General features: G+C 41.5%; 1 protein-coding gene across 4 annotated transcripts in view; it reads right to left on the bottom strand.

The window, feature by feature from the left end:
* The window catches only part of poln (polymerase (DNA directed) nu), a 73,220-nt gene that overhangs the window by 40,255 nt on the left and 20,130 nt on the right, over positions 1-12,835 (bottom strand). For 3 of the 4 annotated variants that reach the window (XM_038731127.1, XM_038731124.1, XM_038731126.1), the window contains 5 exons: positions 12,109-12,192; positions 11,645-11,737; positions 10,998-11,054; positions 10,697-10,753; positions 9,154-9,219 (listed from right to left, as the gene is read on the bottom strand). In XM_038731127.1, the coding sequence (XP_038587055.1) occupies positions 9,154-9,219; positions 10,697-10,753; positions 10,998-11,054; positions 11,645-11,737; positions 12,109-12,192 (357 nt within the window). The remainder of the gene's footprint in view (positions 1-9,153; positions 9,220-10,696; positions 10,754-10,997; positions 11,055-11,644; positions 11,738-12,108; positions 12,193-12,835) is intronic. The other variant, XM_038731125.1, reaches the window with a different exon arrangement.

Here is a 12,835-nt window from a genome sequence, read left to right as displayed (position 1 = left end):
GAAGGACAAACAATAACATTTTTTTTAAAAAGTGTCTCCCGTCATGGTCGGAATCTAAACCCGCATGTGGTTGGTTTGACCCTACAGTGAGTGTGCATGGTTGTGTGTGTGAACCAGAGAGAGACAACAGCTCTCTGCTTTCACCACTCATTCATTATTCACTAGAGGAAGAGAGAGGGGAGGATAAAAAGACAGGACTGCAGTGGCAGGGTGTGGACAGTGGAAAGAATACATCAGGGACCAAAAACACACACACACACACACACACACACACACACACACACACACACACACACACACACACACACACACACACACACACACACACACACACACACACAGTGGTCCTACAGCGTGCATTCACGGGCTGAGTGAATGAGAAAAAGTGCAAGTAATTTAAATGTATGTGTGTTGGCCTGTGATGTGACAGGTGATTCAGTGTGTCAGATGTGAGTGCTCAGCTTTCCCATCGTGCAGTGTTGCAGTGACGGCGGCATAAATCAGCACAAACACACACACATCACATACAGGATACAGAGTACAGTGAAATGCCTGACAGTCTGTCAGCATACTAGATGTTAATTTGTTGTGTAACACTGATTATAACTCAGACCTTTTGTCCTGAATATTGATTTGTTAAGAGGACACATCAACACACAAAGCTTTATCAGGACTACAGATAACAAATGTAGGAGCCAATTCGAACAACTCGTTCTCACTCCCAACTCGTCACATGGGTCATACTTGAACGCAGTGTGGGAACCTCTGTAGCGTCAGTTTTGGACAGTAAAAGTAGGTGTACAATATTTAACAGAAAGACAGTCATAGTACGGAGTTGGTTGGGGTGGACAGAGGGCCAGAACCCGGACTTTCAACCAGGAGACCGGTGTTCGTTTCCCATGTGAAACAAAAAGTTAAAATTAATATTTTTTACTTTTTAAGTTACGTAGGTTACGTAAATTGCGTAAGTTACACAAGTAAAGTTAACTTACTTAACGTTAACATTTTACTGTAATTTCGCAAAGTTAAGGTTTTACTTTGAAAGTCTAACCGGGAGCTGAATATTTATTGTTGCTTGCCATTGCTAACTTGACTGCGGAGCCCTACACGTTGAAAACGACACTAAATGGGTACTCAGGGCGTTAAAAAGCGACGCCAAGGGGTCTTGACCAAGCGTCCATTTGTGAAGCGTCGACATTGAGAATGTGTTGATTCGATAGTGAGTGGTGCCCTGTGTTTTGATATACAATTAAGAAATGTCCAGATGCTTTTAAAGAGAAAGCAAGCTGTGAGCATTGAAAGGACAGGTGGGGAGGAGGGAGAAGACAAAGACAATCAAAGAGATGGAAAGGAAAGGAAAGGAAAGGAAAAAGAGAGGGACAGAGGTAAAAGAGAAGAAGAGCAGAAAGATAATCAAAGAGCTAAAGAGCAGCTGTAGACTCCTGTACATGCATAACTGGGTGAATGAGAAATTGTAAAATATAAAATAGCCTAGGTCAGCTTGCTCTGCTCTCTGCTGACTGTACAGTTTCAAACACACACACTAACACACAAGCGTACTGTATATAGACACAATCACTCTCCAGCACTGGTCAATATAAAATAAAATAAAAACTCCATGTGCACAGACGCTAAAGCAGAGGACGGATGAAATGAAATGAAACTAATGAATAGATTCATCATGCGCCATACAGCGAACGTCAGATACATAAAGACACAACTATATTTCCACTGACGACAAGCACCAACAAACAGGTAGCACCTCCAATTATTCCAACAACCAGCTCTCAACAGATCTCTAGCCGATGTTCATGTTTGAATCAGGGCAAGCAAAGACGAACGACTGTGCAGCGCCGGAAGGTGTTCAATACCTGTCACATAAACAGCATCAACATGGCTAATAATCAATAAGGAACCTGTTAATACACACACACACACACACGCACACACGGCAATTACAATACAACTTTTACACCTTTTGTATGTGCCCAAAAACCACAAACAAGAAATATGACTACAGACTTGAAATGCTGCTCAATTATCAATTTATTATCACAGCACTTCCGGTAACAGCATCATTTACTGGACAATAACTGCCCTCCTGCACTTCCACACACACACACACACGCACACACACACACTGCGTGTAGTCTAAGTCATTATCACCCTTAATCTGTCATGAGGAATGGAGGTCAGATCATTAGTGAACACTGTGTGAGTCAGAATGAGAGAGCAATGAGTCCAAACGCACATAAGCAAACACACGCTAATTTCCTTATGTTTCATTTATTCTGTCCTCTAAATGTTTAAAACTCAAACTGGATCTTACAAACACAAGTCCAGGAGCACAAACACTGCAGGTACGCAAAGGTATCAAACACAGACAGCAAGCAAGCAAGCAGTCACACAGCGTGTATTAAAATGCAGACACACACACACACACATACAAACAGATACACGTGAGCACTGGCACAGGACGGGCTCCATTAAATGGTGGCTGGTGTTGTTGTTCCTCCCTTAATTACATCAACGTGTGTGAATTATACAGAGCTGACACAAATAAATTGTGTTGCACACATACAGAAACACACACACAACATAAATATTCCTAGGCTGTCAAACACAAACACACACACACACACAAACACACACACACACACACACACACTTGAAAATATGCCCGAGCCATGACTGCCAAACACACCAACACACATGCATGTGTACTTCCCTCGTGGGCTCATTGACTCTGAATAGGTCACTTAATCATGCAGATGTGCTTGTTTTCTGTGTTGTCTTTCTGCTACAGACGCTGTAAGCAGAATCATTCCTTATTCTCCTCAACACCACGCTGTTTGTACTCTTTCATTGCCCCCCTCATGTCCTAATACAGGATCACAATAGCCGATAATGTCCTGCAATTGGCCCCTGTTTGGTTTGCACAGACCCCACAAGAGCGTGACAATGACACTTGTTGCCTAAGCACCTGTTAGCACAGCTGACCCGGGAATTAATGTTTTTAGATTAACATTGGATGAAATATTCTTGATGGCTCGCTTACGGCTACTTCATTTGCAGGTAAGATGCAAATAACCACTTAAAGTACTTATTGTGAAAGGGCAGGATTATGCCAGTGTGCTCAAATGAGTCACGATGAGTGGCTGATGTTTCATTACCGTATATTCAATATGCATTTGCACAGTAGACAGTATGCTTGCCATGCTAGCGTTGCTTGCAAATTCTGATGATTTAGTTTCCCCTCCTTTAATCCGCTTCATTAAAAAAAAAAATAATGTGGTTGAGGAATCAAACAGGCTTATTGGATTCTGAACATCTAGACCACCTGTGTTGATGGACCAGAAAGTTAGTTCAGAAAAATATTCAGATCTAGATATTTTCACACCACAGTGAACATTTTAATACACTCCATAGAAATATTTGATCACTGTGCTTCCTGTTGGGTGTCATATACCAGCTCCATAACAGCTCTCCTACCTTTTTGGCAGCAGGGCGGTACAGTGAATGTTTAGACCCTCATTTAAATGGAGAGACCTGGTTCAAGCCCTGTGCAAGCACCTACTCTGCTAATGAGCCCCTGAACAAGCCGCTCCTCTTGAAAGAGATGAGGATTATGTTCTTCTAAATAATAAAATATTACTTCCACCATGCACTTGATTTATTTCCTGAGTATTTCCACACAGCATGACTTTGCTGTTATTTCTGTCCTGAGCTCAGATAAATCCCATGCACCTTCTGAGCTCTCTTGCACAAGCATAATGCACCCAGAGGGTAGTCCCAGGTGCAGGCTTTGTAATGAGCTGTTGCCTTAGTGTGGTAGGATGGCACCAGGAGCCAGCTCCATAAGAAGGTCTGCTGTACAGAACACCGGTATGGGTTGCTGGTATTGTCCTGACTTGCATTATAATCCTGCATGCACACTGAACACGTGGTACACCACAAAGCTTTTTGTATACTTTTAATATATATCTATTTTATTAAGGAGAGACCAATTATATTTTCCACACCGCTACATTAGTGCATCTGGCACTAATTACACACAGATTGTGAGTGCAAATTGAATGAAAAGGCGCACTGCAAATTTCATGAACGCAAATCAGGCCCACAGAGAGAGACAGAGAGAGCAGGAGTCTCCGAGGAGCACTGCCTTGTTAAACAGATGGGAACGAGTGAATCACTGTGCTGGTGTGGGGTAATTTAATCACACTGACTGCACTAATTTAACGACTCACCACAGAACACATGCACAAATAAATATACGTGCACGTCTGTGTGCACACTCAGACGCACAGTCTGATAAATTATCTCCACTCACACTGCAAACCACAAACAAACACACCAGCTAGAAACCATCTGCTCAGCATGAAGAGAAAGACATCGGCACGTGGCTGCAAAACCCACAGCCGGGTTATCCATTGGTTGGGGTAAGGTGACTGACAAGAGGGCAGAAGCAGCTCCCTGCCATCAGCTGCTGTCCCTCTGAACTCTGGGACTGCTCCTGGTAGCAGAGTTGAACAAAGCCAGTTTATGTTGCCAGTATGCGTCTGTGATTATACTTAAATGTCAGCGTCATTATAAACCCAGTTTACTGTCAAAATGTATTGGAACAGCATTATGCAAATATGTGTGTCTGTCTGTGTGTGTGTGCACCAGAGTGTGTTCGACACTGCCAGCAAGCCAGCGGAGAACATGATGTACACTTCAGTGAAGTGCTCAGATCAGCCTTGGGAGGACTTTCTGTGAATGCAAAACATTTAATGCAGAGCAGTCTTAAACGAACACTGAACTGCTTGAAAAGCCCTGAAGGAAACTCAGTTGGCAGTTTGGGAACAGACACAGCTTCCACAATAATGTGAAAAACACACAACTTAACATCAATAATGCAATAAAGCAGCATTGTTATATAGGGCTGTATCAAATATACGTTAGAAACCACTTTAGAAAAGATTCTAGAGTAAAACTTGTTCCATATGGTTGTAACCTGAGTAAATCATGATAAGAGGGGTGCACTAGCTATAGGTAAAATCCCTCAGTTGAATTATAGAGATAGGAGGCTTGCAACAAACCATAATTTCAAATTTGCATTCATGTGAGGGAACATGAGGCACTTGTGCGTGGCATGAGTGTATAAATCTTTAAACGCCATAAAGACACTAACTGAACAGTGCAGAGGGAAGAGAGAGAGAGAGAGAGAGAGAGAGAGAGAGAGAGAGAGAGAGAGAGAGAGAGAGAGAGAGAGAGAGAGCAGATGATATCGGGTGGAGTACTGCATCAAGGACCCGGCAATCTGAATGTTGTTTCATCTTTATGGTGATCCAAACAGTCAGAGAGAAGGCAGGGGAGAGGGAAGGGCAAAGAGAGAAGGTTCAACCTTATTTGTCCTCTTTGGTGTCACTGCTACACTAGAGAAAATAAGAAAGGACAGTACAGGATTCGTACACAGAGTAGACAGAAGAGATGGGTTGAGAATAGAGTGAGAAGGGAGAACAGCGCCAGAGATGGAAACACTGTAGATGGAGACGCTGGGACTCGCAGACTCCCATCCCCCCCCCAGCGAGACTCACTTCTTGCAGTGCTTTAAACACAGCACCAGTTTATGGCTGTCCTGCTTTAATTCCAGCAGCCCTTTCTTACTGCAGTCTGGCTACACCTCCATTGAACCAACAACAGATGAAAGCTAAACCCCTCTGCAACACTCCTCATTTGAATATGTGTGTGTATATGTGTGTATGATGCACCACCCTGCACACACACATACAGCTCCAAACTATAAAACGTAGCTTTTTCCCTTCAAAGCAGCGGGATGTGACATGTTAGTGATCAGTGAGTGAGTATTCAATTAACTACCGGCACATACCACTGCAAGTTATGATGAGAATAATTATGCGGGAACTTCATTTATATGCTAGAATAATAATAAGGAAAAAAGACTGGAGGGATTTGACTGTTTTCCCTCCTGGCTTTAAAATGATCTTCTCATTCCAATAAATCAAGCAGCACAGTTTCTCTCCACGCTCTGTCACAGACTAAACTCCACATTTTAAGAAACATGTCTCACACACATCTTCCTCTGTGGATCACTGTGTTCATTATATTCACACACACACTGTATTTGCACTGGTTTCATGGTAGGCCTGAATGATATGAGGAAAATCTGTGATGTGCAGATGTTAATGCAACTGTAGCCAGCAGGCTGTGCAGTGAGTAAACCTCTCCCCCCGACGCTTTAAGAGATGCACTAGCGACCGATGGTAGGGCCTGTGGGTTTTAGCCTCCTCGTTTGCGCATCCGTATCCCGTACCCAAGGTCGCTGGTTCGGGTCAGGACCGTGCAGTACCACTCAGGGGCCGGTTGCACTGATTAATATTGCGATGAAATATGACTTGTGATAAATAAACAAATATTGAAGTGTGAATATTAGCTATATAGTTTCAGTGTCAGCCCGACGGTCTTTATATTTTAAATATAACAAAATGTCGTTTCTACAGCAGCAACAGCAAAGTCACTATATAAACTCAATAATATCTGAGTGGAAACAAATCTAAATTGTCAATAAAATAAAAAATACATTATAGTGTTATGTCACACTATAAACGGATATCTCTTTTTGTCTTTTTGATAATTGTTTGGTCTCCAAAATGTAAAAAAAAATGTGTGAGAGAAAAACCCATTTTGACATCTTCAGACCACAGTCCAAAAGTCAAAGACTGTCAATTTCTAATGATATAAAACAGAGAAGCAGCAAATTGTCACATTTGAGAAGTAACGATTATATGTATTGCAACGAATACAAACACAACCACATTTGACATAAGCCAAAATTCATTTTGAACATGAAAGAAGCAGCTGGCTTATTTGGCATAAAAGAAGTGGTAAATAGCTGGTGTACTTTAGAGGACATCAAGCAGTGAAGTGGTTCCACCTGCTACACAGAAACATACTGTAGATTTTAACAGCATCAATAGTATCTTTATGTATTCAGGTTACTCACTTATTCAGCAATCGAAAGTAAGACAGGAATTTTTAGCAGAGTGACATGACACCAACACCAAGCATGAAGACGAAATTAGCAAGTGTTCCTATTGACTGTTTTGTGTCATTTATCATATGTGTTGGAAACAAATTACAATAACAGCAAAATCTACAACAGAACAGAAACCAAACTGGCAAACACACACCTACACACAATTAACCAGATACAGGCATCCACACACTTAATGGGATGCTCAACCAAATCACAGAACAGAGGTGTGTTAAACTGCAGCTGCCCAGCAGTCACATATATCTTTCAGTAGCAGAAAGATCAATTCAATGCGTAGCTCACACTGGTTGCAAATTGCTAAGTGATATATATATGTGTGTGTGTGTGTGTGTGTGTGCAGCACAGAACCATTGGACCCTGACAGCTGGGTAATGTCGAAATGAGCTATCGACCGCCTGTGCCATACAGAGGGGGGGGGGGGGGGGGGGGCGAGGGAGAGAAGGAGATAACCAAGCTCGCAAGACGAAAGAGACAAATCATTTGTAAGTGAAACTGCATAAATGAGAAGAATTACTTTAATTATTTAGTTATTCTTTATGCAAACAAGTTCTTCGCAATTTATCTGTAAATACAAATATATCACAATGCCGGGTGGCGCGGCGGTGCAGCGGTTAGCACTGTCGCCTCACAGCAAGAAGGTTATGGGTTCAAACCCTGGTTGTCCCGGCCTTTCTATGTGGAGTTTGCATGTTCTGCCCGTGTCTGCGTGGGTTCTCTCCAGGTGCTCTGGCTTCCTCCCAAAGACATGCAGACTACGTTAAAATTGTCCTTAGGTGTGAGTGGTTGTTGTTTCGTAGGGCTGTGCGATATGATGATATCTGTCGTTTGACTATAGAAAAATACCTATCGTTTACAATTATGCTATATCGTTGTGTCTCAAAGTCCACACCGTAATATTTCTGCAAGAGGACGGCACTTTACACCGCGAAGTTACTTTTACGTTGGAATTCGGCATCTACTGAATGTCCAACGTAAAATGAATATCCTAAATATATACTATAACAGATACTAAAATCTGATTTTTTGTCATTACAAGCTAAATAAGATCGATGACCTCACAGTAATACCATGGAGTAGACTGCTTATCCTTATGTTTTACTTCAGGGATGAAATTCAGCACATTGACTGATGACACTGAAGTACAAACACACAAGTGCAAAGAAATACACCCCAGTGACAAAACAAAAACACTGTCAAAGCCACCCACATCCCCTAAATCTCACTAATTCTGAACTGCTTTTTTAAATCTCTCTCTCTCCCTACGCCTATTTCTAACCTTCAAACAATCCTTTGAAGAAGTGAAGACCAGACCAAAATGTCCTTGAAATTGGTCCTCACAAAGATAACAATACAAGCCCACACACACACATACACAGACACTCCTGGCCCCCCTCCCTCCAGGAGATCCCCAAGAAACCCCAGCATGTTGTTACATAACACTTCAAAATCTCCACATCTATATTTATAAGCCAGAACAGAGTATTATGTGTGTGTGCGTGTTCTGTAATTACTATGCAGTCAGCATCATCAAAACATCTCTTTGATTAGAGAGAAAGAAAGAGAAAGGAAGAAAGCAAAAAAAGATACATAGGCGGGCAAAGAAACAGGGATATAAAGGAAGTGGAGAGCATAAAAGAACATGTTTTTTAAAGGTTATATAAAAGGACCTGCTTTTTTGTACTGTGCTGATAACTCAGACGGCCTCTTTCTGCTTTATTATGATCTTACACACCAACTGACAGAACGTAAGTGTGTGTGTGGTAAACACAACCAAAGGACCAACTAAAGGATTTTTGTGGCAGAAATTATAAGAAATGTCAGTACTGATAGTTTGCACCTTGAGTCTTGTTTACTTATTCTTTTATGAGATGTTTTCAATAGTAAATGTGCTTTTTGTTAGTGTTAACACATCAGGTGTGCAGCACAGCACCCACTTTCCACACGGCCTGCAGTTCAGCACCATGGATAGCTCCAGGGACGGCCTCACTGCAGCTCCAGTCTATCGCAGCCACTTAACAAGCCGAAAAACTCATTTCAAGATCAAAGAAATGAAGACAGAGGGAGACGTGTAATGACGGCAGGCAGGTCATACTTACTGGGTGTTTGGCTGAGATTCTCCCCGTCACCACGCTGGTCTGGTACCACGTAGAGCAAATGTAGTTCTGATGTGTTGTTGAGAATGACAGAGATACAAAGAGTGTCAAGAGTCAGAGGGAAACTTACAAATCCAACATGTTGGAACATCAACATTTAGAGGCGAAGCTTTACATCTGAATATAAATACTTTCATCGAACTACATAAATGTTTCAAGGAGTCAGCTAGGGGATCAGTAATGTTTCCATATAGCTGAGTCCTCTTTCCAGTTCAGCTTGAAAACAACAGCTGCGATTCCTCATTGCCATCACCGCTCTGATTCTACTTTTGGACCGAAGTGCATCAACAGTGCCATACGACAACTTGAACAGGCTGTTTGTAGACTGTGCTGCCAGAAGATGAGTTGGTGCAATAAGTAGGACATGCAATAATATGCAAGGGTTTCTCGAGTGGAGTTGAGTTGGAGTTGTAAACACCCAATTATACTATAATGGCTTCAGAATCTGGTGTGCTGTCTTGACTAGTAACTATAATGACATGTGACAAATCACTCTATTGGTAAATACACACAAGGCAAGTAGAGCTGGGGAGGTATGATAAGTAGTGTGATATTGGCATGGTAAAAATATCTAATTGATGGAGAGACAGTGAATATATTTGCCATCTTGGCATAATATTCAATTGCCTACCTGTTATTCGGATTTAATTTTATATGAAACCACCAATAACACCGCAAGCTTGACATCTGGGTTATGAGTAAAATAATACAGTATTTGTTTTTGTCGACAGCACCCTCCTCTAGCAGGGATTGTTGCCTGCTCTGGCCAAAAGACCACCAAATGAATCACCACCATCAGACGCCAAACAGCTCAAGAGACAGCCAGACAGACTGATTTGCAAAGTTGAGTAAGCACAGATTGACAAACACAAGCTGCTGCCTCCCGTACAGAGGCGAACCAAGTCCATGTGGAGAGACAGTCAGACAGAAATGCATCTTTTCTTCTGCCAAATCAGTAAACAGGACCAACAGCTTAAAGAGCCCAGCGCAGGCGAGATATTCTACTATTACTTTACAACAGCAGAAGCATCCGGGCCTGTGAGCGCTCTCTGCTGCAGGGGTAGAGCTATGCTGAACGAGTATGAACAGCCTACAGCATCATCACCCCGTTGTTTTCAATTGTAGTACTGAGCACAGCGGTATTATAGTGGTGGCATTCACACCAGCAGCAGCTTTGAAGGTGAAGAGGGTTTGTCTAGTAGCATACAAGCAAGGTTCTAACGCAGAACCAAACTGTGAGTAGAAAAACAAAAGCTGTGGGATGTGTTTGAGTCATTCTACCCTGCAGCTTTCTCACATCTTTTTGTTTAGCTGTTGCAGTCTCAGGGAGAAAGGTCTAGAAAAATCCATCTCCCAGAGTGAGCAAAAAGGCAGTTGAACAGTTATGAAGATCCTGTTTGTGAGATGTCCTTTTTGGTGAATGTTTACATTTGAGGTATTTCATTGACAGTTTTGCTTCGTGGCCTTAAACCAGCTCTATGCTCACCTTGCTCATCATGCATGAAAGAATCCCATCAACAAATGTCGACTTGATTTTGTGCACCTGGGGGTGACAATGCAGACAGTCGTTACTGAAGAAAAATGCTCTGCTACTGCCTACTTTATCCATATATTTTACTCGAAACATAGTTTTCTCTAAACAGACTGTTTATAATACACACTAGCTACCTAACTCTTAGTCTAATTTTGATGACAAGGGACTTTGATAACAAAAGCAAACCCTTTGCTAAACAATGTTTCTGACAATTATGGCACACGAGTAAAGAGCAGCTGAGAAGATAGCTGACCTGTCTATACTCTAGAATGATCTTTGGCAGAGGGTGCAGGTCCTGAAGCTGCAACAACTGCAACAGAACAAGACAGAGAAGAGTAAGGGTGACAGCAAACTGTTAATTAAAACTGCTAACGCAATCCTGTAACTGCTTTCTTTGCTTGCAGCAAATCTGTTTTACTTTTTGTCTTTTCACTATAGGCCAAGTGTTGCCATGCTTTTGTAATGTTCCCTTTAAACTGCATCTGCAGAATAAGTTGGCAACATGCCTGTCTGCCTATTGTCTGTGAAGATTCTCAGTCATCCAGGTTATAGTTATTCAAGGAAGGTTAAAATCAAGGGCAACTGGACTTGTTGAAGATACTTGAAGACGTTCCACCTCTCTTCCAAAACGCTTCTTCAGTTCTGTCTATTTATTGTTTATGTAAACGGGCATGTTGTTTATCAAATACTAAGAGGTAATGATGTTCCAGGATATGAAGTGTGCATGTGTGTTTGTGTGCGTGCCTCTGGATTCCTCGGTATGATTATGTCAGAGCACATATTGAAACTCAAATAAGATTGAGATGGCTTTCTTAGATTAAGGAGATCTGAGGATCAGACTGAGTCTGTGTGTGTGTATTTGTGTGTGTTTATGCGTCTGTGTGTGTTTGTGCGCCGTACTGCAGCTTCTGATGTTGACTGATGTTGTTTGTTGATGGTCTTGGGAAGTTTCTTGTTGCAGCGCTCATGGAGGCACAACTTCTCAAACAGAACCTTCAAACATTGTAAAGCCACAAATCCATAACATTGGAAGATACACACACACACACACACACACACACACACACACACACACACACACACACACACACACACACACACACACACACACACACACACACACACACACACACACACACACACACACACACACACAGAAACTTGTGTGCATACATACAGAATATACATTTACACACAAACACAACGTAGAAGGAGGGAAAGGTCATACACATTGTAGGAATTTCACACTTCACATAACAACATAATTATTATCAGAGGGGCATAGAACACACAGTTACAGGTATAGATAGCAAAAGTATACACGCAAATGCATACAACACACAGGTGTACAAGAGGGTACACACAGTTCGAAGTTGAGTGTTGCTGGTGACCAGGAATTGTTGTCCAGCTGCTCGATGGGCCTCCTGCTCCAGCTGCTTCATCTTAGTCTGACAGAGAGACACAGAGTCAGAGTGAGAGGCAAGAGGAAGGAGAGAGACAGAGAGAGGAGGGAAAGAGAAGATCAAGGTAAGACTTAATCTAAAATATTTCTAAATACTACATACATGACTCAAGGTTTGTTTTAGCCAATTTACCCGTTCTTAGTTACTTTTTAGAGGTTAGACACTAATGATACTAAGTTAATGAACTAATGTGTTATTCAGAGCAGCAACAAATTATAATTGTAATAGAAGCACTGACTGACCCATAAATCAAAAAGAGCGTTGTTGTTCTGCAACATCAGCGGCTGATTTTCTGCAAGATTATCAAACTAATTAACCTGGACTAGATGTCAAAGCTTATGCGGCGTTAAGAACATAACACAGTCCAACACATTATATGTATATATAATATGTACTAGGTAGTCGTTACTGCAAAGTCAGTGTGTAGATTCAAGGCGTTTAATAGCAAAGTGCTATATGAAGGTTTTGACTTTTTACATTATAGTAATTGCTTCATTTAAAATTAAAAATGAATTATTGCCTAAATAATGTCAAAACATTAACTTTAATGCAAGGTACTATTTCTCAAGAATAAGGTACATTTCATTCCATTACAATATTTCATATCTTTGTCAGACTTTTTCCACAT

This window comes from Micropterus salmoides, unplaced genomic scaffold (genome assembly GCF_014851395.1).
Source record: "Micropterus salmoides isolate LMB-PRFRI ecotype aquatic unplaced genomic scaffold, ASM1485139v1 Ms_hic_scaffold_2, whole genome shotgun sequence".
Classification (NCBI taxonomy): domain Eukaryota; kingdom Metazoa; phylum Chordata; class Actinopteri; order Centrarchiformes; family Centrarchidae; genus Micropterus; species Micropterus salmoides.
This window is presented reverse-complemented; position numbering and strand designations above follow the sequence as displayed.